This window comes from Lissotriton vulgaris, chromosome 11, assembly GCF_964263255.1.
Source record: "Lissotriton vulgaris chromosome 11, aLisVul1.2, whole genome shotgun sequence".
Classification (NCBI taxonomy): domain Eukaryota; kingdom Metazoa; phylum Chordata; class Amphibia; order Caudata; family Salamandridae; genus Lissotriton; species Lissotriton vulgaris.
In genome coordinates this window covers 155,222,990-155,250,586 of record NC_141699.1, presented here as the reverse complement: position 1 = coordinate 155,250,586, position 27,597 = coordinate 155,222,990, and the positions used below count along the sequence as shown (strand labels likewise).

At 44.3% G+C, this 27,597-nt stretch overlaps 1 protein-coding gene across 4 annotated transcripts in view; it reads right to left on the bottom strand.

Moving 5' to 3' along the window:
* Positions 1 to 1,561: 1,561 nt before the first annotated feature.
* Positions 1,562 to 27,597, bottom strand: part of CAMKK2 (calcium/calmodulin dependent protein kinase kinase 2) — a 360,738-nt gene continuing 334,702 nt past the window's right edge. Inside the window, exons 14-17 of one of the 4 annotated variants that reach the window (XM_086943004.1) lie at positions 27,100 to 27,228; positions 26,002 to 26,102; positions 25,722 to 25,772; positions 4,657 to 4,867 (exon numbers count right to left, since the gene is read on the bottom strand). In XM_086943004.1, coding sequence (XP_086799130.1) covers positions 4,792 to 4,867; positions 25,722 to 25,772; positions 26,002 to 26,102; positions 27,100 to 27,228 — 357 coding nt within the window. In that variant the 3' untranslated portion in view covers positions 4,657 to 4,791. Of the gene's footprint in view, positions 4,868 to 25,721; positions 25,774 to 26,001; positions 26,103 to 27,099; positions 27,229 to 27,597 lie in introns of all 4 variants that reach the window. The other 3 variants (XM_086943003.1, XM_086943001.1, XM_086943002.1) reach the window with 3 other exon arrangements.

The following is a 27,597-nucleotide window of genomic DNA, read 5'->3' as shown; positions in this document are numbered from 1 at the left end:
CCTTTAAACCAGAGTTAATGCTCTATTCTACCGAGAAAAGCAGATCAGCTAGGTCTAGAGATCCCATATGTGACATTAGCATGTTTTATAAATCCCCTTAGTAGTGGTAATGGGATTGTGTATTGTGGGACTCTAATTGAGTTAGAGGATACACAACCTCATCTGGTTCTAAGGAAGGGGTAATGAGGAATTTAGATAAGTTAGACAAGACTGTGGCTAAGACTGATACAAGAACATACTCGATGAAAAGACACAGAAGTTAAATAGCAGAATGAATGTAGTGGTGCAGACGTCTATAGTGCTCCTGAGCTACTACATTCATGGTGCGCCACATAAAAGATCTGGAATTGAACGCAGATTTCAAAGGCACTAGAAATGTGAACTGTGTCCTCTTGAGAACCAACCAGGTGGTAAGAATCCTTTTTCTTTTTTTATCTTGTGTTATTTTGTACTATTAAAACTACTCCATTAGTTCATTGTAAACTAGCATTAACTTTGCATTCCAATTCATACATTAAACATGTAAATGTGACATACTGTAAATCGGATCATATATAACAAATGCACCTACCAGAAGTCAAATAATTCATCACGTAAAGAACACGAGGATTTTGTAGTTTTGCAATCTGTTTATTTCAAGTTTACAGATAAGCTTAGTACACCATTGGAAAAGCATCTAAATCATTTGTTAATAATATTAAAGTGTTAAATACACGGTGTTTTAAAAATATACAACTAGTAACGAAAAATGCATAGTAAAAAGATCAGGGCTAAACACAAGCATTGGCTTTGATTAAAATACATTTAAAAAAAATAAGCAAATTCACTAAAAACAGCTTTCAATACACAACAGTTGGTTATCTTTATTGACAAAAAAAAGAAAATGGCTGCACAGGCCTTGAGGCTATTTAAAACTGTCCGCGCACATGGAGTCTTCTGATAAACCAATGTAATCTTAGACCTATATTCAGCCAAATGTTCAATCCATTTTAAAGATGTTGGGAATTTTCTGCCCAATGTTAATATAACATTAAAATATTACCAGAAGGCACCCAAATTTGACACCAACACTGGGAAAGACACTGTTTTACACATCAGATTAACACACTTTAGGTCTCCTGTTGCAGTAACAAAGGATTACACCATGTTTTCCCTGGTTCCCATTAAATTTATTTTCACATTGTAAGAAATCTGAAGCATGTTGATTCTACGTGTGTGTTGCGTACAGGAGAAAAACTACAGACTTTACTACCCAGTGCACAGTCTTCCATTGGCCTTTTGTTACTTCGATATTCAAACCAGAGTAGTTTGGTACTTCAACATACTGAAGTACATGTAAATGCCTGCATTTAAATTTACTACCATAAATAAGCCATAATTATCCTTCACTCCAACTAGCATTCATCTCCTAAATTTAATAAACAATGGTACTATGCCTTTTAACCACTTGGACGCTATTGGAATCAGGCCCATCTAATGAGATTTCCATTGAAATGAATGGGCAGTGCATGACGAGTTACCCTTGTCATTAGCATTGAAGAGGTTAAGAGTTGGAAGTCACCAGTAAGAAGTATATATTGCACATAAAATCTTCAAAAAGTTTCCAAACGGTAAATAAATAGATGCAGTTCTATAATAATCTCCATTTTGCAAACATTAAATCAAAAATAAAGTTCTTGCTTATTTTGTTTACAAGTACAATTGTAAATCCTTTTTTTAAACATTTAGTTGGTTTTTGTGGTAAGTGAGGTATCTTCAATAATGCCAAAAGTATTTAAAAAGTTAAGAATCCTGATTAACCAACTTCTCAGTATAAAATTGAAAGGAACTGTAAAGACTGTTCATGAAATTTGTAAGTAATCTTAGCCAAGTGACATGCCAAATGAGAACTGCCAATGTTTTTGTGTCCTTAAAGGACCCTGTGAACAGTTCATGAAAGTTGTACAATTTATTATAGCAGTTGCACAACCTTGTTCCTGAGCCAACGGATCGTCCCAATGAAGAAATGAGAAGTCTGTTCTTGGAAGGTGTTGCAAGTTATTAAATAAATTATGTAGCCTTTAGTGAGGCAAGTGATAATCCAAATCAACAGTGAGAAATGTCTGTGGAAGCTATACCAGTTGTTATAAAAAAAAGCATGCTGCTACAATGATGAGCTAATTGATCTCCCAAATGAAATACTAATGTAAACTTTATGCAGGTTAAACCGTATATTGAAAAAACGCGCAACTGCAATAACGAACCAACAGTTATCCACTGAAACAAGCATGCAATCTTATTACAGATGTCAAACCAGTTTGGATACATTTGGCAAGTGAATTTTAAGTGCTGTCCACTCTTATAGAACCATGAAATATCAGAAAAAAAGTTGTACAAGTTCTTGGAAATCAGGTAGCTGAGGTTACAGGAGCTCCATAGTCCAATACGCATAAAATTTTAACTTTTGCTGCTGAATTGTTGTCAAGTGAGCCCCATACCTTGCTTTCCTATCCTGAAAGTTGTACAAGTTATAAAACATTATGCAGCTCAGTCTGTGAGTTAACTGAGGATGCCACTAAAAGCAAGCCAGTTTTTCAAGTCCTGAGAAAGAATGCAGCAGAATCAGTGAGTCAAGTGAGCATCAAAAGAAAGCAACGGTAAAGTCTTAGCATAGAAGCTGTACAAATTCTGAGAAATTACTCAGCTGTGCTTGCGAGCCAAGAGAGCTTCTATTTAAAGAAGTATGCAGCTGTGTAGTGTCTAACACACAAAATACTGGCCTATCTCATCTTCATGAAGATTTAATTGAGTTCATTGAAATTGCACAAGAAATAACATCAATGACAAGAGTTCATGCTACTGCACTGTTCTCTGAGACAACTCTAACGTCTATTTTCGGGAGTTCTACAAGTTTGTGCACTAACCACACTTTTCACATTACCGCTAAAAACAATTGTCTCCCCACTAAAGCTGTCATGAATGTTGTATATATTCTATCACTAACCATACAGGTCATTTCACTAAGCAATTAAAACTGAAAACATTTATGCTAATACTTGACAACTACAGTCATAGAAAAATGTCATACTGATTTACAACAAAAAATTGCATTGAATTAAAAGTAAGACACACAACAAGGCAATTGTTTTTTTACTTAATAACATGTTGGCAAGTATTTTTTTCCACTCTTGCATGCTTTGTAGGATATACCTGTAATGATCTATATGACATCTAAAAGACATTCAATGGTCAAAATATGTTCCAAAAATATAGCTACAACTAGTTGTAAGTTAAATCACTGACTTTCTATTAAGAAGATATTAGTTAAAAATTGATTTATCCAAACTGGCTACAGCATACGAATATCTGATTAAAAAAAGTATACATTAGATGCTTTTGTCATACAGTAAGACCGGTTAAAAGATCTTTCTTTCCCATATAAAACTTTACTAAACTTCAACTATTCGTTCACACTAATAAACAATTTGCCACTGGATACGTAGGAAAGCAAACTACGGGCCCAAGCTTTGAAAAAATAAAACATGGTCAGTTGATATGATATATATATTCAAAAGGGTTGCTATTCTATGTGGACAATATGAGCTGCAGCAACAGAACATTATTTTTACAATTATATTTCGGCCATGTATTGCACATGGAAGCATTAGATTTGAGGTTAAATCGATCCTACTATGCTTTACAAATGACTATATTCTTCATACTGAATAATTAATGCAATTCCATTAAAACAATGAACGTTTCCTTAAACTTAATTCCAACTATGTACACCCACATTCGATATTGGCTCAACTCCAAGCCCATTATAAAACCTTTTCCTTCATGGCCACACTTTAAATACCCATTTCTGAATAGGGCAAGCACTCTTGGCCCATATACAATCCTTTGGAATAGGGTGGTTGTGGCCTCAAACAACTTTGGCCTGGCTCAAATGTGCAATCGACTGCTGACTTCACTCTCAAGTGCAAATTGACCACCTTGCTCAGCAAGTTTACAAATTACTCGGACGTGGTATGAATTGCAGTCTTTATTCTAAGTGTAACCAACTATCAGTTGTTAACTAACACCAGCTTTGCCCACATTGGGACGGCTAGCAAGATTTAACTGGCAACCTTGGTCCCAGGTGTTAACATGAACCACCTTTACTCATCCACAATTGGTAAGAATTACTGACGTTGTTTACAAGCATTAACAACCTCCACCCTTGCTCGCCCCTATTAAGCACCGCCTTACTTGATTGCACGTTATCAACTTCTAATAACTACCATCCTTGTTGAAAAGTTTTGACTCTCTGTACCTGTGAAGAACATGTGCTTTCCCAAAGCATAGTCCAGAAACCACAGTCTAAGGGCCAGTACTGCCGGGCAATCCTCTTGGATAGGAGTGCCATGTATGTGATTTCACACACCTATAATTCAATGTTATGTGCTGGTAAAATATTTGTGTTAGGCAGTTTTCTGGGCCCCTCCATTCGCGTTTGTGCTGCCAGCCTCTGGCCTCATCAGCGCCCCAAGGGTGCAAATGTCCATGTTTTTGTTTTTGAGAACTTGTCAGCAACAAATGTAATTTCAAAGTGTAGCAAGGATGGGAACACATCTTTTAGTGCTGACACTGTGGCACCTGACATTGTGGGTTCTCGGTACAGCATGCAGCGACAGAAGCTCTTCACTTCGCGTTGTACAATGATTAGTAGGGCCATGCCATGCGACACATATGTTGCTCAAACTGGCCATTCCTGCAAACAGAGGAAGCCAGGTCTTGGTAGGAAGTGTGCCGGCTGCTGAGCTGTCGGCTTCAGGAAAGAACCTCATATTCTCCGACATCAGGGAGCTCATTGGTCTTCAAGCACTCCTCGCTGCCTTGTTTCCTGCTTAGATTGGAAAAGGGAGAACACAGAATTTTCATAGATTTAGCCAATGTTTTAGCTGAAAAAAACACTCTTGAGAATTCCATGCATTTCTTGATTCCACTAAGGAATAGGGAACATCCTCCTTTATCCTTCCCACCTTCCACCCTGCTGCCTGCTCCCTATTATCTCACCACCGAAAACATCCATATGCCCTCATTCTGAGTGCCACAGAATTCCAGACTGGGCTACTCGTTCCTGATAATGGGCGAAAGCAGAATCCTGAGTGATGCACTATAACCCGGGTGTTTCTGTAGACACATTCAGCAGGTCAAACCTGGAGGATTTTGATCCTACAAATGGCCCACAATTGGGGAATTATCTGTGAAGCTCTGCACAAGAACACCAATGTTTTCAGTAAGAAACCTTTCTATAAGGGACATCTTGTAATACATGGGTAATTTTGCTTTGCAAAATCACTGAGGCACATAGTATCAGTGCCTTCTGAGGAGGAATTACATCCCCCAGGATGTCCCCTGTACCATCACGACTTTGATCTAACCATACCCTGTAAATCTTTTATTCAAGTAATGTTCTGACCCCTCCTCCTTCACACCAGCCTATCTGAGAAGTGAATGCAGATCACTGGTTCATCCCAGACTGAAATACCAGGCATACCTTATGTCCAGATTGTGCAATGTGTCTTTAGTCCAGTAAAAGATATCTCCCAATAGCACTTTTGGAATGAAGGAATGGCGTGTCCGGTCAACAAGCATATTCTTATGGAACGCCATGAGATCTTTTGCGGCCAGAGTGCTCAAAGATAACTTTTGCATCTGGCTCATGATACAGCCACCAAGATAGAAGTCTTTTTTGAAAGAAGCTTAACCCCAGGCGGCCAGCTGCTTAGTAGGTTTAATTAACACGCTGGCTAGGACTGGATTTAGTTCCAAGAGGCAGTCTGATTTGTTACTGCAGGAACCAAATCCATTAGGCCCGTAGGGTGTCTCTTTGGGGCCTTTATTGGCCATGGTGGACTCAACTGTCCTGTTCTGGTAGGCCTCAATGGCAATTAGGTATGTTTTGAAGGGATATCAGTTATTACAATGAACACAAAAACAATGAATTTAAAGGCATTGATCATTCATTGTGAGGTGCAACGCAGCAAGCCACCCTGCTGCTCTGGGTGACAGGGAAAGGACAGGAATGCACTGTATTTACCATTTTATAACACATTCCTGCCCTTTCCTTGCACTGGTGCACTATGTGCTGCCTTGCGCCAACGCAGGCAGCCTTGTGTCATGAGGCAAGGGAACCGGAGTAGTAGGCAGGATTGTTTTTGTGCATAAAGGGACAGATTTCTGCACAAAACAAACCTCAGAGGCATGTTCCTCTTTCTATGTGTGCTTCAGAATGCATCACACTTAGAAAGAGGAAAAAACAAAGATAAGTCAAGATATTTCTCCTCTTTATGCACCCCTGGGGAGGCGAAGAATGTTGACGCATTCCCAGGTCTACCAATAATTGTAACTCCAGGAAGGTGCCAAAATCCATGGAAGGATGCATAGGAATCCCCACGGTTTACCGAAGGGGTCCCTCCCTGGGGTAAAGTAACGCAAGGCAGCAATTTGCACTGCTTTGCGTTACTCAAGATTTAACAAGCCATGCAGGGCCAGCAAGCTGGCCTTGCGTGGCTTGATAAACTTGACTTCTGTGTTGCGTAGTCCTTTCCCTCCCCCTTGCATGGCACAGGGACGGTGCAACACTGTGATAAAAAAATGGGTCTTTGTTTTTAACAAAGTAAACAGTTTAATCAATCAGTGTTTGTTCCTGAATTTGGTCAGCAACTGTGATAGCCTGAGGTGGAGAGGCAGGGTGTTCCAGGTTTTGGTGGCGAGGTAGGATGAGAATCTTCCCCCAGTACTGGTCTTGCGGATCGGAGGGATGGTGGCAAGGGCCCGGGATGAGGACTTCAGTATTGTCCGGAAGGGGCTTTAGGCAGCTGTCTCATCCAGGTAGCGACTGCCTTCATCCTGTTGTGGAAGTTGTTTCTGGAGATTGGGGGCAAGTTGGTGAGGGAGAGGATCAGCTTGGTGCTGTCGGCGTAGGAAACAATATTGAGTCCATGGTTCCTTACTACGGCTGCGAGCAGGACCATGTAGACGTTGAAGAGGGTGAGACTCAGGGATGAGTCCTGGGGGACTCTGCAGCAGATCTCCATTGGTTTTGAGCGGAACGGTGGTAGTCTGACTCGCTGTGTTCTACCAGTGAGGAAGAAACGGATCCAGTCCAGTACTTTGTCATGTATGCCGGCATTGTGAAGTCTCACGCTTAGGGTGTGGTGGGAGACAGTGTCGAAGGTGGCTGAGGGGTCTAATAGGATGAGGGTTGCTTTCTCCCTGGTCAAGGAGGGAGTAGATGTCATCTGTGCTGGCGAGGAGGGTGGTCTCTGCGCTGTAATTTCTTCGGAAGCCAGGTTGAGAGGAGTCCAGGACGTGGTTGGCTTTGATAAACTAGGAGAGTTGGGCGTTGGTGGCCTTCTCGATGACCTTGGCTGGGAAGGGGAGCAGGGAGATGGGTCTAAAATTCTTGAGGTCTGTCGGGTCACTGGACAGTTTCTTGAGGAGGGGGTTGATCTTGGCTTGTTTCCAGACTCAGGGGAAGGTGGCGGTCTTGATGGAGCAGTTGATGGTGCGGTCTAATTTGGGGGCAATAGAGGTGGCAGCTCTGAGGAAGATGTGGTGCGGGCAGGGGTCTGAGGGTGTTCTGGAGTGAATGCTCTTCATGGTCTAGAGAATGTAGTCTGTGGTGAGCGGGGTTGAGTTGAGCAGGATCTGTTGGGGGCGTCGTCATCGCATGTAGTGGTGGTGGCGGGAGTGATGGAAGGGTCTTGGGTGTCAAAGCTGTCGTAGATCTGCTTGATCTTGTGGTGGAAGTAGGTGCAGAGTGTGTTTCAGACTGGTCTCGCTGTTGGGTATGATGAACCTCTTGACGATGACAAAGAGTTCTTTGCTGTTGTATGTGTTAGCGTTGATTCTGTGTTGGAGGGCCGTTTTCTTTGTAGTTTTGAGGAGGAGGGGGTGTGCGGTGATAGCAGCTTTGAATTCTGCATTGGCTTCCTGGGTTTTGTTGTTCCTCCATCTCTTCTCAAGACATCTACAGATGCGTCTGAACTTGTGGAGGGCAGCAGTAAACCAACTGGCATTCTTGGAGTGTTGCTTACCAAGCACTTATTTGAGGGGTGCCAGCACCTCCGAGCAGTTGGAGATCTATTGTGGAAGTTCCCTGCTGTAGTATTGGCGTCTGTGAATGTCGGCTGTGTGGTTGTGCTGAGGGTGGCCCGGAGATGTTCTTCGCTAACCTTGTTCAAGTATGGCGGGGTGCGGTGGGTACAGTGGTGTACGATGACTTTGGTGAAGGTGAAATGTACACAGTGGTGGTATGTACAGAAGAGTTCAGAGGTGTAGTTGTAGGTGATGTTTTCGCTGGCAAAGAAGGCAGAGTCGAGCATGTGTCACGTTGCGTGCGTTGTAGAGGTGACTTGCTGCTTGGGTCTGATGTAGGCGAGGTTCTCCAGAAGAGATGTGGTGTTCTGGTCCCTGGGGTTGTCCAGGTGGAAGATGAGGTGACTGAGTAGGATGTATTCAGTAGATGCGAAAGCTAGGGGTGCAATGAACTCGACGATGGTGTCAGTGAAGGGCGGGCGGGGGCAGGTAGTCTGTAGACGAGGGTGCCGCAGAGGGTGGTTTTGGGGTTGGTCCAGACCTGAAAGTGGAGATGTTCCATGGTTGTCGTTGGGTTGTCCCAGTGGGTGGTCAGGCAGAGGGAGTTCTTGTGGATGATGGAGATGCCTCCTCCTGGTCGGTCAGTGCGGTCCTTGTGGGTGATCTTGTAGCCATCTGGGATGGCGGTTGCAATGTCTTTGCCTGAGCTGGGGTTTGTCCAGCTTTCCGTGCGGAAGAGATGTCCGGGGAGACGGAGTCGAGGAGGTCCCAGATTTCCATGTTTGTGGAGGGAGCGCCTGTTGAGGAAGGTGCAGCTGAGCCGGTCGGGTGCGCTCTGGGTCGGCCAAGTGGCGGGATGAGCTGGAGTGCGGATGTTGGTGAGGGTGCAGCTGCAGTTTAAGCAGGAGAAAGGTCCTTGGGTGTCTTTTGGCAACGCGAGATGGCAGGTGGCGTGGAGTGGCGACTGATGAAGGTGAGGAGGGTGCTGGTGTTGTATTGGTGGAAGGTCTGAGAACCAGGGTCCGTGGTGCTGGTCACGGTACAGACGGGGATGGGCGCAGACAGGGTTTGACTTTGGCGCGCCAGTCGTTCGGCTGCGCAGCGGCCACCATTAAGTAGAGTAAGGGGAGGCTGGACAGCTGGGAGGCGGCAAACACTACACTGAAAGGGGGAAGGCAGCAGGGTCTATCAGAATCAGGGGCACGGCACAAAAGACGATGAAAAGGTGAATAAAAGTATGCAAAAAGGGGGTGGAAGCAAAACGTTTTCAAAAAAGAGTGCAAAGAAGGCAGAGGGGAAAAAGAGACAGAAAGCCCAATGACAGAAGGAAGACTGACAGTAAAGCAAAGATCCTCCCCCGGTAAAAAATCGGCCGAAAGCGGCCCTCGCAAACTGTTCAGCTGCACTCCCCCTAACCGGGGAGGGGATGTGGGCGGTGGAGTGCAGCTGAGCAGTTTGCCAGGGCCGATTTTTGTTCCCAGTCCGGCCCTGGCTCCCTACTAGGCCACCAGGGTTGAGGCGCAGGCAGTAACCTGCGGATGGAGGAGGGCCTCGAACACCAACCAGCAATGGTCAGTGGACCTGCAATGGGCAGCAGCTACCAGGAGGAGCTGGGCAGGGAGAGAAGCAGTTCACTGACAAGGTTAGAATATAAACAGCATTCAATGCAGATGCTATTACAATGTGGCAATGTTATATAATTAAATATTTATAAATAATTTTATAAAAATATTCTTTAAAAATACAGCCGTTCCATAGTTTATTGTTCTAACATTAAATCTAATTTAAAAAATGCTTTTATACAATTGTATTATTCATTTTAAGCCTTATATTGCTTTTTTTATACCAGGTGATGTATACAAACAGGAACCTGAGATCTGGGCCCCCTACCTTCAAAAAATCTTTAACGCAATCTTAGGTGGTATGTCTCCTCCGAACACCTGGCTGGGGGCAGAGCTGGTGCCCATATTCAAGAAGGGCTCCCCCCTTCTTCCGCTTAATTATAGGCCAATCAGCCTTATAGATGTTTCACAGAAACTCTTTTCAAGGCTGATTCTGGACCATCTTCTGGATTGGGTGGAGGAGTCGGAAATCCTGAGTGTGTACCAGGCTGGGTTCAGAAAGAAGGTATCCACAGTGGACCAAATCTTCAGATTGAGTATGATATTCTGGAAAACGGTCAAAATTAAGGGGGGCTCGCTGTACACTGTTTTTGTTGACCTTCGTGCGGCTTTTGATTTAGTCCCACGAGCCAAACTCTGGAAAGTATTGAGGGATCTAGGAATTCCCCTGCCCCTACTAAACATCCTCATCCGTCTCCACGCCCAGAACTATGCGAGGGTGAGATGCGGCAGACATGGGATCCTGTCGGCGAGTCTCCCCGTTTGCAGAGGGGTAAGACAGGGTTGTGTGCTTGCACCGACCCTGTTTTGCCTCTTTGTAAACGGGGTGATTGACCATCTTAACGGGGTCCCCAACCGGGACGCCCCAAGGCTGGCGGGAACCGGCATCTCCGCGATCATGTTCGCGGATGATACCCTGCTGCTCGCAAAGTCACCCATGGGTATACAGAGAGTTCTGGATGCCTTTGTTACCTTCTGCAACGATAGGGGCCTGGAAATAAATAAATCCAAAACTAAGTATATGGTATTCAATCCACCCAGACTGTCTCGCCCCAACCCTACCATAGAGGGTGTTTCCCTAGAGAGAGTGTCAACTTTTGACTATCTGGGCCTAACATTGACCGAGGACATGACCTGGGCACATCACCAGACCAAATCCCAACTGAAGCTTTCACACAAAATTGGGGGGATTTTTAAATTGTTAAAACAGACTATCTACAAACCTGTCTCGCCTCCCCTTGAAATTTATAAGCTGCAGGCACGGGGGGCAGTCTTTTACGGGGGTGAGTTATGGGCGCATAGTTGTCAATCAAATTTCAGTACCTTGGAAAATATGTTCATCAGACAGCTCTTATCTTTACCGCCGAGTTCGCCCCTTTTTCCTATTAGACTGGACTTGGGCCTGAGACCTATTAAGGAGGAATTAGGTCTGAAACCTCTTACTTTTTGGAGACGACTCTGGGCTACTCCGGAATTGTCTAGCTATAGGAATGAATTATCAGAACTTTTACACCTACCTAATAGTTGGGACATTCCTTGGTTAAAATACATCAGGCAGGAGTTTGACAGACTGGGCCTGACCCAAGTATGGAGGAACCCTGAAGAAGCATGCTGTGGGATATCCCGGCAGGAACTGGTGAGAACATACTACCAAGAAAACCTGGCCGAACACCTATCTAACCCCAAAATAGGGTCGCTAACACTGTCATTCTTGGAGCATAAGGACATTTATAAACCTGAGCCCGCCTTGGATGCCATCAATCCTAGTAGTCACAGAAAGCTGTACCTTCAGTGGAGATATAACTCTTTACCGCTCAGAGCCCTATCAGCACGATGGAAGCAGGATGCGCCTGCAAACTGCCCTGGGTGCAATGCTGATCTAGAGTCCGAGATACATATGGTCTTTTTCTGTCCTCTATACAAGATTCCCAGGAAGAATTGGATTGTCCCTATTTGCAGAAATTTGGGCATCAGGCAGCACCTCGATTCGTTCCGAATACTAAAAACTGACCTGTCGCCATGGATTGTGTTTGGGGTTACTAAATTCCTGGCGGCAATGTGGAATCTAAGAAGGAAAAAAGTGGAATAATGATCTGATTTTAGTTGCATAGCGCCCAAGGACTAACTGATCTGCAATTTTAGCCCCTCCTTTTTTAAATGACCCTATTCTGTAATCAGTGTTCTATCATTTCTAATGTTGTTTTTAACGTGTTGCTTTTATGACATACATGTCGAAATAAAGATTTAATAATAATAATAATAATAATTATTCATTTTAAGCCTTATATTGCTTTTTTTATATCAATTTATATTTTAAGTATTTGATATATTTTATAATAATTAATCAATGTAATCTAAAAATGTACGTTCATATTTAGAAATGAACCAACTGTGACAGTCTATCGTGGATTTCAGAAGGCGCATTCTTTCCGTTGTTTGGACAATATTTTAACACCACATTGCCATCTATTGGCGCTCAGACCTAATAACTTCTAAGACAATTTTTTATTCTCTTGACTTTAATTCACATTATTATAATTATAATCACTGAATAAGAAGTCTATAAAAAAATCTGCTTTTTAACTCAAACAGTAATAAAACATTTTTAAAAAGAACATCTAAAAATGTTACGTTACTACGGATCACTCAAATATACATCTGTGAAGATATATAAACATAAAAAACCACATGGTTAGAATTCAGGATAAATCTGGGACCTTGAATATAGCTAAGGCTTCCAAGTGCTGTGTCCAGAATTTCTCACTCAAGAAGCCAATTCAGCTGCTTCATGAGTAATTGCTTACAGCCCATCAGACAAATGGGAACAAGTGTAATAAGCAGGAAGTTGCAAAGTTTAGTAACATAAGTGATCATGCCACACGAGATTAAGAAATCGGCCACAGACATTGTTTTTATTGACAGGAAAACAAGCCGCATGCTATCATTCCCGGCATGCAGCCCGAGAGAGAAAGGGGGCATTGTTGTTCCGAGAAAATTCATCTTGATGTGCAATAACGTGTGATTCACTTTATGAGAAACTTAATGCATTTGGATGTAATAAATTTCCGAAAGCATGAAACCCTTGGACAGTTGCCTTGGAAACCAGTTTGTTTCAATCTGTGAAGGCGGATGAATCCCTCCCTTTGGGGTCATCACATTTTCTTGCACACAAATGGTGAAGATATTGAGTGCATCACTCAATTGGGGCCATCGAACAATATTACTTCCTATGACAGTCTGGCAGAAAAAGTATGCTGTTGAGGCGCGAGAAGACACTTGCAGACATTTATGGATCTACTGTGTAAGAAAGTGAGACAAAGAAATGACATCAATTGATTGATGAATGTCTGCGAGGCTGTCATGGCTAGGCTATCCCATGGGACAACCTTTAGTGGATGCAATGCAGGCAAAGGGAGGTATTCCCCGGACCACTCTGCGACAATTTGTTGCGTTGCAATTGAAGTACTGACGAAGTTCAATGCCGGGGCTACCAAGTCTTGTATTTGGCAATGAACTGCTGCCTCACTCTACGCTGACTGCAGAATGGAGCTGGGGCTAACAAGTGTCTACCTAGCTAAACAATTGCACACTATGTCCTGTAACAGGAAAGAAAGGCAACTTATATAACCCTCTACAAGAGCGTCCAACAAAAGTTCAAGAGGCAGATCTGAGCTTTTTTCTGCATATTCCCATAAGACAAATGGATCTAAATGGAACTCACTTATGAAGTCAGTTATCCTGGAAATATGGCAAAAATCTGGAGTCCAGGAGATACGTTTGACAAGCCTAAACCAGACACTGCTTGGTCATCAACACTGAACTTAGCTAGTCAAGATAATGTTTTTGTTTCACAAATGTCAAATTTCTGGAAGTGTACAGATTGACTATTTCTTTATATCATTTCAAAATGTAGGTGTAGACATTTGCTCCAGGCTACAGTGGACATTTTGCTTTAGGTCTTTTACAATAATTTGGTACCCGTTGTACCCGGAAGTCCTTGATGTGTGTAGCGTCTCCTGCACATACTAAAAACAACAGTGGGTAAATCTCTATCTGCAGTGAATTATCCTATGGTTTATTGCATTTCTTTGCATAATTCTGTAATGGAGCTACCAATACCACAGCTCCCATCACTATGGATAATTCTCAGCCAGGAGAATAAGGGCTTAACTGGTAATCAGCTGAATGTTGTCTACAAAGAGAAATTCTGATGCGGATTGATGATGACTATTTCGAGATAGACATGAGGTTGCAAGGTGGTCTAAATGCAGCAAAATTACAATTTTAGGAAAACAGAAAATGTCTTCCAGAGCATCAGCCCAGCCACTTTGTTATCAGAGGCATAAACTTGTGTGCAAGTAAGTTGTCCTTGACCGGCAAGTGCTTTATTAAAGGCAGATGTGATATTATTAGGCTCCACTTATGTAAAAAGAGATGCTATTTCCAGGTCACTTCCCTCAGTCTGTGTGGTTGCTTACAAATGCAACGTAGCCTCCCAAAGCAAGATCTGACGTACTTGGGCAGAAAAGGATAATTCCATATCCCACTTAATGCCAAGGGATTTGGCTGATTCTTTTGGAATTGGCAGAGGTCCCATCTCAGTGGGCCATCAGAGGCAGGCTGCGGGAGGGAGTAGTTGACCAAACAGCAGCACCACAGTCTTATCGGCTTTTAATTTCAAGCAGTTATTATTAATCTGGTTAGAGATGTTTGACAGACATTCCTTGAAATTAGGAAAGGCGTCAGCGGAGTGTTCTTCAAAAGAGAACACCGGCTGGGTATCGTCAGTGTAGGAGACCGTTTTCACCCCACCTGCTACGATTAGCACTGACAAAGGTGCCAAGTATATATTAAAAAGCAGCAAACTCAGAGAAGAGCCCTGAGGCACTCCGCACACGAAAAGTTTTTGTGTAGAATGAAAAGGGCGCAAGAGCACCTGTTGTGCGCGAGCCTCAAAATACGCTTTGATACAGACGAGGAACGTTCCTTGAATGCTGGCCTGATAAAGCCTTTCCAGCAAGATTGAGCATGAGACTGTCGACTGCTGCTGATAGTTCTAGCAATACTTTCGGATGCGCCACTATCGACAGTCATCCTCATCGACTCTGCCACTTCAATCAATGCTGTCTCTGTACTATATCCAGTACGAAAGCCCGATTGAGTGTCATGTAGGAGGCCATTAGTCTCGATGAAATCCACTAGCTATCGCTGGGCTAGCTTCTCCAGCATCTTAGCCAGTGCTGGGAGAAGTAAGATTGGTTGAAAATTACTAAACTCCGCTGAATCAGCGTTAGGCTTCTTCAATAGCGGAAGTGAGAAAGCCTGCTTCCAAGAGGCTGGAAAAAAGCACTCCTTCAGTGACGAATTCCAAATCAAGTTTAACACTGGGTTTAACAAGGTGGGCCAGGATCTAAAAAACTGAGGGGGGCATGGATCTCCAGGAGAACCTGACTTGCATCTTTGCAGTTCAGCTAACGATTCCTCTGTTGTGATAGGACGAAACGTAGTGAATGAGCTGAAAAAACCATCTTTAGACCCGCAGGACTTTGCCAACTACAGGCCCATATCCCTGCTCCCTGGAAACAGCAAGATCGCAGAGAAGCTGGTAAATAGACAACTATCGCTTTACCTAGAAAGCAACAACCTCTTAGCGGCCTCCCAGACAGGATTTCGTCCAGGTCAGGGCACTGACATCGCCCTCCTGACCGCAGTGGAGAAGGCCAGAAGCATTCTGGACACAGGAGGATCAGTGGCAGTGATCCTCCTGGACCTCAGTGCGGCCTTCGACACTGTAGACCATCCCACCCTGATCCACCGACTGGGAGAGATCGGAGTAACGGGTCTGGCCTTGAAATGGCTAGAATCCTTTTTGACTGGACGCTCCTTCCAGGTGCGGGAAAACGACAGCTGCTCATCCATCATCCCCCTCCGGTGCGGAGTGCCACAGGGCTCATCTTTGAGCCCTACACTTTTCAACGTGTACATGGCCCCACTGGAGAAGAGGGTCAGCTCGTACGGCGTGTCAGTCATCAACTACGCCGACGACACTCAGCTGGTCGTCACCCTTTCCCACCCTCACCACGCCCCATCCGACCTCCACAGCTGCCTTTCCGAAGTCCACCGATGGATGAATCTCTCCTCATTAAAATTAAACGGGTCCAAGACTGAGATCCTCCTGATGGGTCATAATGGACCCTCTCTACCATCTCACCTTTGGCCCAGGTGCCTAGGGGACCCTCCCGCACCCAAGGAAGAGGTCAAGAGCCTTGGTGTGTGGATTGAGAAAGACATGAGTTTTAAAACCCAGGCAAAGAGAACCGCAGGGACATGCTTTGGACTACTCAGAGCCTGCAGGAAGATCTTTCCCCTGCTCCCAGAGACTGCAAGGAGGCTCCTCATCCAGGGTCTAATCCTGGCAAGATTAGACTACTGTAATGCTATATACTTAGGAGCCCCTGAAGCCACTCTTAACTCACTGCAGAAAGTCCAAAATGCCGCAGCCCGCTTACTTACGGGCACACCTGGAAGATCCTCCGCCAGGCCGGCCCTCAACTCTTTACACTGGCTCCCAATCAGAGAAAGGGTCTTGTTCAAATCCCTCTGCCTGGCCCATAAAACACTCAATAACAACGGCCCCCCTCTTCTGAAAGAACTTTTAATCCCCTACAAAGCAGAGAGGGATCTCCGATCCAATACAGAAAATCTCATTGCAGTCCCTAGAGTGAAAAAAGCCAAGACCGGTGGCCGCCGCTTTTCGGTTCACACGGCAAAACGATGGAACCAGTTACCCCGAAAACTTAGGACAGAATCGAACTATCTCCAGTTCAGAAAGACCCTAAAGACCTTCCTTTTCCCGCAAATATAATCCTACTAGTTGGCTAAAACCTCCGGAGAAGCAGATCAGCGCTGGGATGCTCTTCGGAGTTACTACGCGCTTTACAAAACCATTAAATTAAATTAAATTAAATTAGGTGGTAGCAATATTAAAATGCTGTGTAGTCACTTCTTTCGCCCTTGCTGGAAATAAGGAATATCGTTTTTGAATTTTTCCCTCATAGAAGTCTGACTGGCTTGTACTAAGGGCAGGGGAAAAGTGAATAAAACCTCCCAATACAGCCAGGTTGGTGAAAGACCTGACAATCTTACATATTTCTGTGGCCTAGTTTTCTGAACTCTCAATGTGGTGGATCAAGTAATCTCTCCTCGCCCTCCACATAGACTTGCTTTTTCAGAGCATCCTTGTGGGTGACCTTTGCAGGGGAATTACGCTTTCCTGCAACAGCGCTCTAATCTTTTACATCTACTCTTTTCCATTTTTAATTCGTCTAAGGACCAGGGCGCAGGTGGTGCGGTTCTCACGGCTGTGACTGACCTAAGTGGTGCCCCCGGAGCCCAACCCACCCAACTACATGCTGAACACTCTCCCCCCGCGAACACCCTTAACGACTGGAACCCAATCTCCACTGAGGACACCATCCGCCTAATGAACTCCATCCACTCAGGATCCCCCACAGACCCATGCCCTCACCACATCTTCAACAAAGCAGACTCCGTGATAGCACCGCACCTCCGAGACGTCATCAACTGCTCCTTCAACTCCGCCACCTTTCCAGAAATCTGGAAACACACTGAACTCACCGCCCTTCTGAAAAAACCCACAGCGGACCCCACCAAACTCAAAAATTACCGCCCTATCTCGCTCCTTCCATTCCCGGCCAAAGTAATCGAGAAAGCTGTCAACAACCAGCTCGCCGCTTTCCTCGAAGCCAACAAATCCCTCGACTCCTCACAATCTGGCTTCCGAGCAAAACACAGCACTGAGACCGCCCTCATCGCAGCAACAGACGACATTCGAACTCTACTGGACAATGGAGACACAGTCGCCCTCATCCTCCTCGACCTCTCCGCAGCATTCGACACAGTCTGCCACAGCACCCTTTTACAACGCCTCACCAACATCGGAATACATGGAAAAGCACTTGAATGGATCACTTCGTTCCTCACCGGAAGAACCCAGAGAGTCCGCCTTCCACCTTTCAAGTCCGAGGCCACCGAAGTCATCTGTGGCGTACCACAAGGATCCTCTCTCAGCCCCACCCTCTTCAACGTATACATGAGCCCCCTCGCGACCATCGCCCGCCAACACAACCTCAACATCATCTCTTACGCGGATGACACTCAACTGATCCTTTCTCTCACCAAGGACCCCAGCACCGCCAAAACTAACCTACACGAAGGAATGAAAGAAGTTGCTGAATGGATGAAACACAGCCGTCTGAAACTGAACTCAGATAAAACAGAAGTCCTCATCCTAGGTACATCCCCCTCTGCATGGGACGACTCTTGGTGGCCGGAAGCCCTTGGAAAAGCACCCATCCCGACAGACCACGCACGGAACCTAGGCGTCATCCTGGATTCTTCACTCTCAATGAACAGACAAGTCAGCGCCGTATCCTCATCTTGCTTCAACATTCTTCGCATGCTCAAAAAAACATTTCGATGGATCCCCACCGAAACCAGGAAAACAGTCACCCATGCTCTGGTCACGAGCCGACTGGACTACGGAAACACCCTCTACGCAGGCACTACCGCTAAACTCCAAAAGAAACTCCAACGAATCCAAAACGCCTCAGCCAGAATCATATTAGACATCCCACGCAACGAACACATCTCTGGTCACCTGAAAGACCTCCACTGGCTACCCGTCAATAAGAGAATCACTTTCCGACTGCTAACCCACGCACACAAATCACTCTACGACATCGGACCAGAATGCCTCAACTCAAGACTGTCCTTCTACACCCCCTCCCGCCAACTACGTTCCTCCAGCCAAGCCCTCGCCACTGTACCTCGCATCAACAAGACCACCATGGGAGGCAGATCCTTCTCTTACCTGGCTGCTAAAACATGGAACTCACTCCCCACTCACCTTCGCCTTACCCAGAACCACCTAGCTTTCAGAAAGCAACTTAAAACGTGGATATTTGACAAGTAATCCTCCCCCCCCTCCTTAGCGTCTTGAGACCCTCTGGGTATGTAGTGCGCTATATAAATTCTCTGACTTGACTTGACTTGACTGTATCAAGAGTCGTTGTGTCCTCTGACAACTGTGGCTTCGTAGCCTGTAAGGTTAACCCCAATATCTCTATATTTATCTTTTTCCAGTTTCTCCTCAACTCACTTTGCATACCGCTAGGCGAGTGCTTGGACTTCACGAGAAAGAAACTATACCAGCTTTCCTAGCAAAGCAGCCATCTTTTACCTTTTTAACTTACTGCATTTCTGCTGTACACTAGATGTAGGGTTTTGATTTCTGGAGTATGAGAATGGCAACTGACTGACTCACTGTAGTAGGATCGATTACATATTTATAAGTTTAGAACTCTGGTCTAGATTAGTGGATATGGCGGTACTCCATAGACCGGAGAGTGATCATAATCCTTTACTACTGACCCTAACTAGGATTGGTCTAGCTCTCCCAATGGCTGACATTGCCTCTACGATAGGAGAGGTGATCATGTCCCAAGTCTGCCGCAGGTTAAAATGGGCAGTGGTCTTAAAGGACGAATGTCTTCTAAAGCAGATTAAGTCAACCACGGATGAGACTCTAGCACTGATTTTTTTTTAGAGACAAATTGCAATGGTCCCTTACATCTTATGAAAGCCCATGAGGATCATTTTGCTAAATTAAAGCTACTATTTAAAAAAAGAGGAAGCCGCACATGCCCCTTCTTAAAAAATCAGCTAAGTCGTATAAGGAGGAATGTGGAGCTGCGTTCCGGTACCTCTCAAATGCAATTAGGTTGGTAGTCCCCGTAGAGGTGAAATTAGCAAGGGAAAACTACAAGAAAGTCCAATTAAAGGCAAAAAAAGACTTCGGTGAAGACAGATGGGCTAGCCTAGCTAATGCCAGTAATGGGAAGAACTGGACTAAATTTTGGCAATTGGTCAAATGGGGTAGCAGTCCGACTGGAACGTCACCAGTTAATAACGTTCCATGACTTATCAGCAGCTGTGGGAAATGACCACGGGGAACAAATAGAATCCCCTGTGAACCATCTATCTCAATTTTCCTCTTTAAATGAGAATCTGGTCACTAACCTGATAATCCAAACGAAATCAGGCTCACCTTTGGATCCATATCCCACTTATATACTTCACATGACCCCTGAAGTAATTAGTTCCACCCTGACTCCCCTTCTCAATGAGATAACAAGGTCCGGAGTCTCCCCTCAAAGATGGAAAAAGGCCTGCTTAAGACCCACCTTGAAGAAGGATTCCTTGGCCCATTGTATACCAAGCATTACCGTCCCATATCCTACCTTCCTCTATCATTCGAGATACTCGAAAAAGCCATGAATCAGGAGTTAATGGAATTTGTAGATCTTAACAACATTCTGGACCCTACCCAGCATGGCTTTAGATCATGTCAATCTATGGAATCAGCCCTAATTATGCCTACCGAGGAAATCCGCAGGACCATGGATAAAGGTGGCAGAGCTGTCCTAATACTGCTGGATTGACTGCAGCTTTTGATACCGTTAACCATGGGGTCCTAATAGAAAGGCTTAAAGCTGTAGGCATCACAGATACTAACCTAACCTTACTCAGGTCCTTTTTAGACACCAGAGAACAACAAATCCACTGGGATAGAATTCAATCCGGAGAGTTTTTTCTCCCGTGCGGAGTCCCCCAGGGATCGGCGCTCTCCCCCACCCTGTTTAACCTGTATGTGACTCCACTGGCTAAACTTATAAAAGCTCATGGCCTGCAACCGGTGTCTTACGCAGACGACACTCAGTTAGTGGTGTCACTTACCCAGACTGTAGAAGTCACAGCGGAGCGTTTTCGAAGCTGTCTTCTAAGTGTAAAGAGTTGGATGAATAAGAACTTTTTAAATCTTAACACCGAAAAACAGAGGTGATCGAATTTGGACAAAAACCCTCTATCTGGAATCATCTGTGGTGGGCTCCTGAAGCAGGCATTTGCCCCGCACAAAAAGTCAAGAACTTAGGGTTTGTGATTGATAAAGAGCTCAGATGTACTTCACAAGTCAATCAAGTCACATCGGCCTTTTTCTCTACAATCAAGGTCCTTAGGAAAATACTACCATTTATACCTTTTACACTAAGGAAAACAGTAGTTGGAGCCCTGGTCCTATCACGCATTGACTACTGTAAAGCAATGCACTTAGGAACTGGTGAAAGACAGCTCACCAAACTCCAGTCATTGCAAAATGCTGCAGCTAGAGTATTGCTGGATCTTCCGACATCCAACAGCATTCGCCTACTCCATTGGCTTCCTGTCAGTCGAAGGGTGCAGTTCAAGGCCCTTTGTCTAGTCCATAAAACTGTAAATGGAAGAGGGGCTGAGGACATGGTAAATCTTTTTCTTAGCTATATGCGCCATCTCGCACACTAAGATTTGATAGTCTGGGCTTGATCTGCCTAAGATAAAGAGAGCCTGTTGGGGTGGCAAGTCTTTCTTCTACCAGGCAGCTAAACTATGGAACACCTTGCCCACCGAGCAACGCCTGGACACAAACAAGATCCGTTTCAGAAAAGCACTAAAAACCTGGCTCTTTACCATTGCCTAATTGGTAGTTCCTTCCTTATTCCTCCTACAGCGCCAAGACCCCTCGGCATAAGTGCGCTTAATAAAAAATTCAGTCAGTCAGTCCCGAACTCTGGGTCCAGCATTTTCAAGGCCAATTTTCTTGCCCTCATAGTATATGTACTAGGTACCCTGAGGTTAAAACTAAGGCTGTTTTACTATTTAGCAAAGGAGAGATTGAGTGCTATACAGAGTCTCTGTAGGTAGGGCGCCTGGTCCAGATTGCATTCCGGCTGACCTCTACAAAAAGGATAGAAAGACCTGGATTGAATAAATATTTATAATCGTAAATGCTATAGCCAGTGGTGTGCCAATACCTGAAACTTGGCGGGGGCTGAAATTATTCCCATATATAAAAAGGGAGACCGTGCCAGTCCCAGCAATTATAGGCTGATAAGCCTAATAGATACCTTACAAAAATAGTTGCACGACTTGTGCTAGGAAGAGTTAACAAATGGATTATAGACCAGGATATTTTATGTCCCTATCAAGCGGGTTTTCGACCCCATGTCAGCACCATTCACCATGTTTTTAGATTTATGATAATCTATTGGTCCACAGTGATTTTAGCAGGGGGAACCCTCTATGCAGCATTTGTTGATTTAAAATCGGCATTTGATTTAGTACCATGCCATAAGCTGTGGGACTCGTTAACGGCGGCCGGGATGCCCAAAGAAATCCTTGGCTTCATTATTAAACTGCATGAGGCAAATGACGCTCAAGTAAGGTGGGGGCAGCAGGGTGAATTAACTGATTCCTTACCAGTCAATAAGGGTTTGCGGTAAGGGTGCGTCCTTGCCCCCACCCAATTTTCCCTATTTATAAATAAGGTCATCACATACTATTCCAATTTTCCAACCGATGCACCATTTCTTACAGGTTCAAGTGCACCAATATTAATGTTTGCAGACGACACGTTAATTGTATCTAAAACCCAGTCAGGTCTGCAACGTGCCCTTGATCGATTTGTAGTTTTCTGCAATGACCATGAGCTTGTGGTAAACGTCGACAAAACCAAGTTCATGGTATTACATAGGCACAAATGTGTCAAGGTTAGGGTAGCACTGGGTAACGTACTATTGGAACAGACTGATACATTTACCTATCTAGGGGTAACTATGCGTAGGAAGATGAATTAGGTTTCCCAATTTGATGTCTTAGTTCTCAGGCATAATCAGTTGGTTGGAGCCCTATTAAAGGAACATCGACTGTCACATACAAAACCTATAGGGCCAGCAGTAGCTATTTATAATGGGAAAATTAAAGCTTCCATTATATATGGCGCCGAACTCTGGGGGTTCGAAAATCTATTAACCCTAGTACAAGCACAAAATAAGTTCCTGAGATCTCTGACTGCACTCCTACAATCTACACCCATGAAGCCTTTGCTCTTAGATTTGGGCTGCATCGCCCTTGATGAGGTCGCAGGTTTTAGACCAATAGCTTATTGGAGGAGGCTTTGGACCACCCCAGAACTGGCACCGTATGCGAGTGCATTAATGCACATCAGGAGTGCTGATTTATCTTCTAAAATTAAATGGTTGCAGAAGATCAAGTACAATCTGAAGGAAATGGGGCTTAGTCACTTGTGGGACGACCCAATAGGAAACACTTTTCCCAACTAAAATGATTTTAAAGTGCTTTATTGGGATATGATTACTAGAAAGACCCTGTCCGCGGTGGGTAGTACCTCGCTTACAGGTATCTTCTTAGATCACAAGTTTGCACCGAAAGCAGAACCATACTGGAATTTGATTACTAAAACTAGTGATAGGAAACTATATCACCAATTCCGTGTGGGTACTCTTACCTTAAGATCTTTCGTTGCTAAATGGAAACAGCCCATGAATGTCAATTATCCTTTTTGAACTCACGCTGAACTCACCGCCCTTCTGAAAAAACCAACAGCGGACCCCACCGAACTCAAAAATTACCGCCCCATCTCACTTCTTCCATTCCCAGCCAAAGTCATCGAGAAAGCCGTCAACAACCAGCTCGCCGCCTTCCTCGAAGCCAACAAATCCCTCGACCCCTCACAATCTGGCTTCCGAGCAAAACACAGCACTGAGACCGCCCTCATCGCAGCAACAGACGACATTCGAACTCTACTGGACAATGGAGACACAGTCGCCCTCATCCTCCTCGACCTCTCTGCAGCATTCGACACAGTCTGCCATAGCACCCTTCTACAACGCCTCAATAACATCGGAATTCAAGGAAAAGCACTTGAATGGATCACCTCGTTCCTCACCGGAAGAACCCAGAGAGTCCGCCTTCCTCCATTCAAGTCCGAGGCCTCTGAAGTCATCTGCGGCGTACCTCAAGGATCCTCACTCAGTCCCACCCTCTTCAACGTATACATGAGCCCCCTCGCGGCCATCGCACGCCAACACAACCTCAACATCATCTCTTACGCGGATGACACTCAACTGATCCTTTCCCTCACCAATGATCCCAGCACCGCCAAAACAAACCTACACGAAAGAATGAAAGAAGTTGCCGAATGGATGAAACAAAGCCGTCTGAAACTGAACTCAGACAAAACAGAAGTCCTCATCTTAGGCACATCCCCCTCCGCTTGGGACGACTCCTGGTGGCCGGAAGCCCTCGGAAAAGCACCCATCCCGACAGACCACGCACGGAACCTTGGAGTCATCCTGGATTCTTCACTCTCAATGAACAGACAAGTCAGCGCCGTATCCTCTTCCTGCTTCAACATTCTTCGCATGCTCAGAAAAACATTTCGCTGGATCCCCTCCGAAACAAGGAAAACAGTCACCCACGCTCTGGTCACGAGCCGACTGGACTACGGAAACACCCTCTACGCAGGTACCACCGCTAAACTCCAGAAGAAACTCCAACGAATCCAAAACGCCTCAGCCAGGCTCATATTAGACATCCCACGCAACGAACACATCTCTGGTCACCTTAAAGACCTCCACTGGCTACCCATCAATAAGAGAATCACTTTCCGACTGCTTACCCACGCACACAAATCACTCTACGACATCGGACCAGATTGCCTCAACTCTCGAATGTCCTTCTACACCCCCTCCCGCCAACTTCGTTCTTCCAGCCAAGCCCTCGCCACTGTACCCCGCATCAACAAGACCACCATGGGAGGCAGATCCTTCTCATACCTGGCTGCTAAAACATGGAACTCACTCCCCGCTTACCTTCGCCTCACCCAGAACCACCTAGCGTTCAGAAAGCAGCTTAAAACGTGGATATTTGACAAATAATCCTCCTCCCCTCCCTAAGCGCCTTGAAACCCTCTGGGTATGTAGTGCGCTATACAAATTTTATGACTTGACTTTTTTATGACTTGACCCAGGAAGAGTCATTAACTCACTTACTCTTCGTGTGTCCGGCTTATAAAGGCCCCGGTTGTAGGTAGCTCAAGCCATTGTGTTCCAATCTTGGCACTAGATCTTGTATGACAGCCATGAGCATCCTGATAAGGAACATGCATGCAGACATTGTTATTGCCACTGCGAAATTCTTGAGTCAGTCCTGGGCACCGAGGAGGAAAAATTGGAGGCTGTTGGGGAATTACATTTAGTACCTGAGTGTCCTAATGTGAATTGGCCTTCCTCCAGAGACTAACTGTAGGGAAACACTATATCTGATTGATTTTCTTTATCTTAACTATTATAGATGCGTTAGGACTTCGATAATGTTGGTATTAATTTTGTATGAAATGCATGTTTTTTAGGGTGTTATCCCTTTTATTGACACTTTTATGTATGTATTGTGTCTTTTATGATTGTAAATTATCGAATAAATGATGATCATGATGATGATGATGATGATGACTGACTGACTGACTGACTGACTGAAGGTATTTGTAGAGCGCACTTATGCCGAGGCGTCTTGGCGCTAGGTAGAGTGATCTGAGAGTCGCACCATGGCTAGTTGCAGGATTTGTATGGCCTTTTGTCAGCCACTTCCTCTAGATACTGGGCCACGTTTGATGCTCTAAAGGGCAATCTGCTAGTGCTGCCCTAGGCGATTGCCTACAAACTCTTTGTGTTAGAACTGGATATTGGAGCAACACAAATTCTGTTCTAACTTGGCAGCCATCTTGGGACTAATTTCAAACCAATCACGTATCTCAGAGTTGAGTCTGTATGCCATGTTTTTCTTTTACTACTGATGTATTTGTTATTTTAATTTCTTTGATAATGTTCAAATTGTCTGAAATTTCCAGATTCAAAGATAAGCCATCTTTTATAGAGAAAGCACCACCAGGCAAAGTGTTTTGAAGATTTAGAACACAGTAGAATCATCTGTCCATCCCTCTTTATTCAGAGCTTCTCTTGCATTGAATCACACATTCTGGCACATGCATCTGAAAATACCGAGTTGCATACATTCGAAATACAAGCATGAGGCATCTCCAGATTAATGATGGTTTACCTTTGACTGCTATGACTGATGCAATATTTCACATTTCCTGACTTGTTTTTTTCTAGAATTATGGAGGGAAATGACGTGAGAATGCACAAAAAACATTGAAATGACTGTGCATATTTGGTCAAAATAGAAAACGTAAATTATTGGAAGATCTGATTCATTGGGAGAAAGCAGCAGGCATAATGCACAAAAATCAATTTTCATTCAAACATCAACTAAATACTTAATTTGCATTTTATGCTGACTTTTAGTTTCACTCAGTATTAGCGGTGATCACACTTACATGGAGTAATTTCCATGGACCGACAAAGACCTATCCTCTTTCTTGCTTCCATCAAATGGGTTTCCAAAAGATCGCTTTCGGAGCATCGTCTTCACCAAAATCTGAAGAGAAATGGATATGCAATAAAGGTTAATGAAAGCTATGTGCATTATAATATTTTTTTCCATAATGGAAAGCTGTGGATGGCTTTCGGAAGGCCCTGGGCTCTACTGTCAACAATTACATATTTCAAACTCTCTTTCATCGAGTGTTAGCGGAACCTCAATGAGTTGTAACCTCACCGAGATCAGTCTTCACAACAAATGGTCCACTGAGTGACTATCCATTGAACTGCATCACTTCTACAACCCTTTCTTGCGTCGGAACGTCCCCGCATACATTATACCTGGCACAGAGATTTACAAAGTGACGCACCTACCTGGATGCGTCACTTTGGCGCTATTCAAGAAAAATTTAAAAACACATTTATTCAAGAGTATAATCTAAGAGGTTTTTTCTGCTGCATTGCCTTTTGTCTCTCCCATATCGCGCCAGGATACTCTCAAGTAACGGAGCGCGTTATAAAATGGTTTATACATACATACATAAATACATACTTTGTAAATATGGTACAACATAGCGCACATTTTACAATGCTGGCGTGTCACAAAAAGTGACGCACCAGAGGCGCAAAGTGACACAAGAGCCCATAAATAAGCCCCACAGACTTCTGTTTTACTGAGACTAGACTTTTGGTCTCAGATAAACTTAGGACCAAAACTTAAGTTAAACTGAGCAAAAGTCTAACTTTGCTACTCGTAAATGCCCTTTGTGAATACCGAAAGTCATTAAGTTAGACTTTCGTCTCAGTTTACCTTTGTGATTCTGGCCCATTATGCGTGGGACAAGGGTGGCTTGGCGTATTTGATTGCTGTATCTGAACATTTACCTTAATGTGCTCTTGAGCTCAGCTGGTAAGCTAATTTTAAAAGACCAACCCAAGGTGACAGAAAGACGACCACAGATACTCCTACGGTTCTATAAATAGCTACCAATATCTACCGTAACTAAAGGTACCACATGGAATGACTAAACAGACAGCAGTTTCCTGGTACTCACCACTGTGGCCAAGCTGGGAATATGCTTCACCGAGTTTTCTACCTCTTCCTCGGTCACTTCAATGAGGGTGCAGTTCTCGTCTTCACTCGGCAGTGGTTCGGCTCCATGTTTGCTTACCCAAGGATGCACCTCCACAAGATAACAAGAGAAGTATTAAACTTTAACTTAAGAATAAGAGAGACAAAGAGCTCATCATAATGCAACAGGACAGTGCAGAACATTTAGCCCTAAATGCAGCAAAATATCTGAAAAATAACGATATACCTATTCAATATTCAAGGTCTAATACCCAACCATCACTATTTCTAGGATGCCAAACTATAGAAATTTTTTACCCATTTTTTAATTGACTCTTCACCCACACTTTCTCTTCCAAATCAAAAATCCCTCATGATTTTCCCAAGAAATGCACAGTAGGCAAATCTGCCCTTCATTGAAGTGATAAATACAGAGCCGGAATGTGTAGACTGCAAATGAAAGTACATACCCCAATTCATA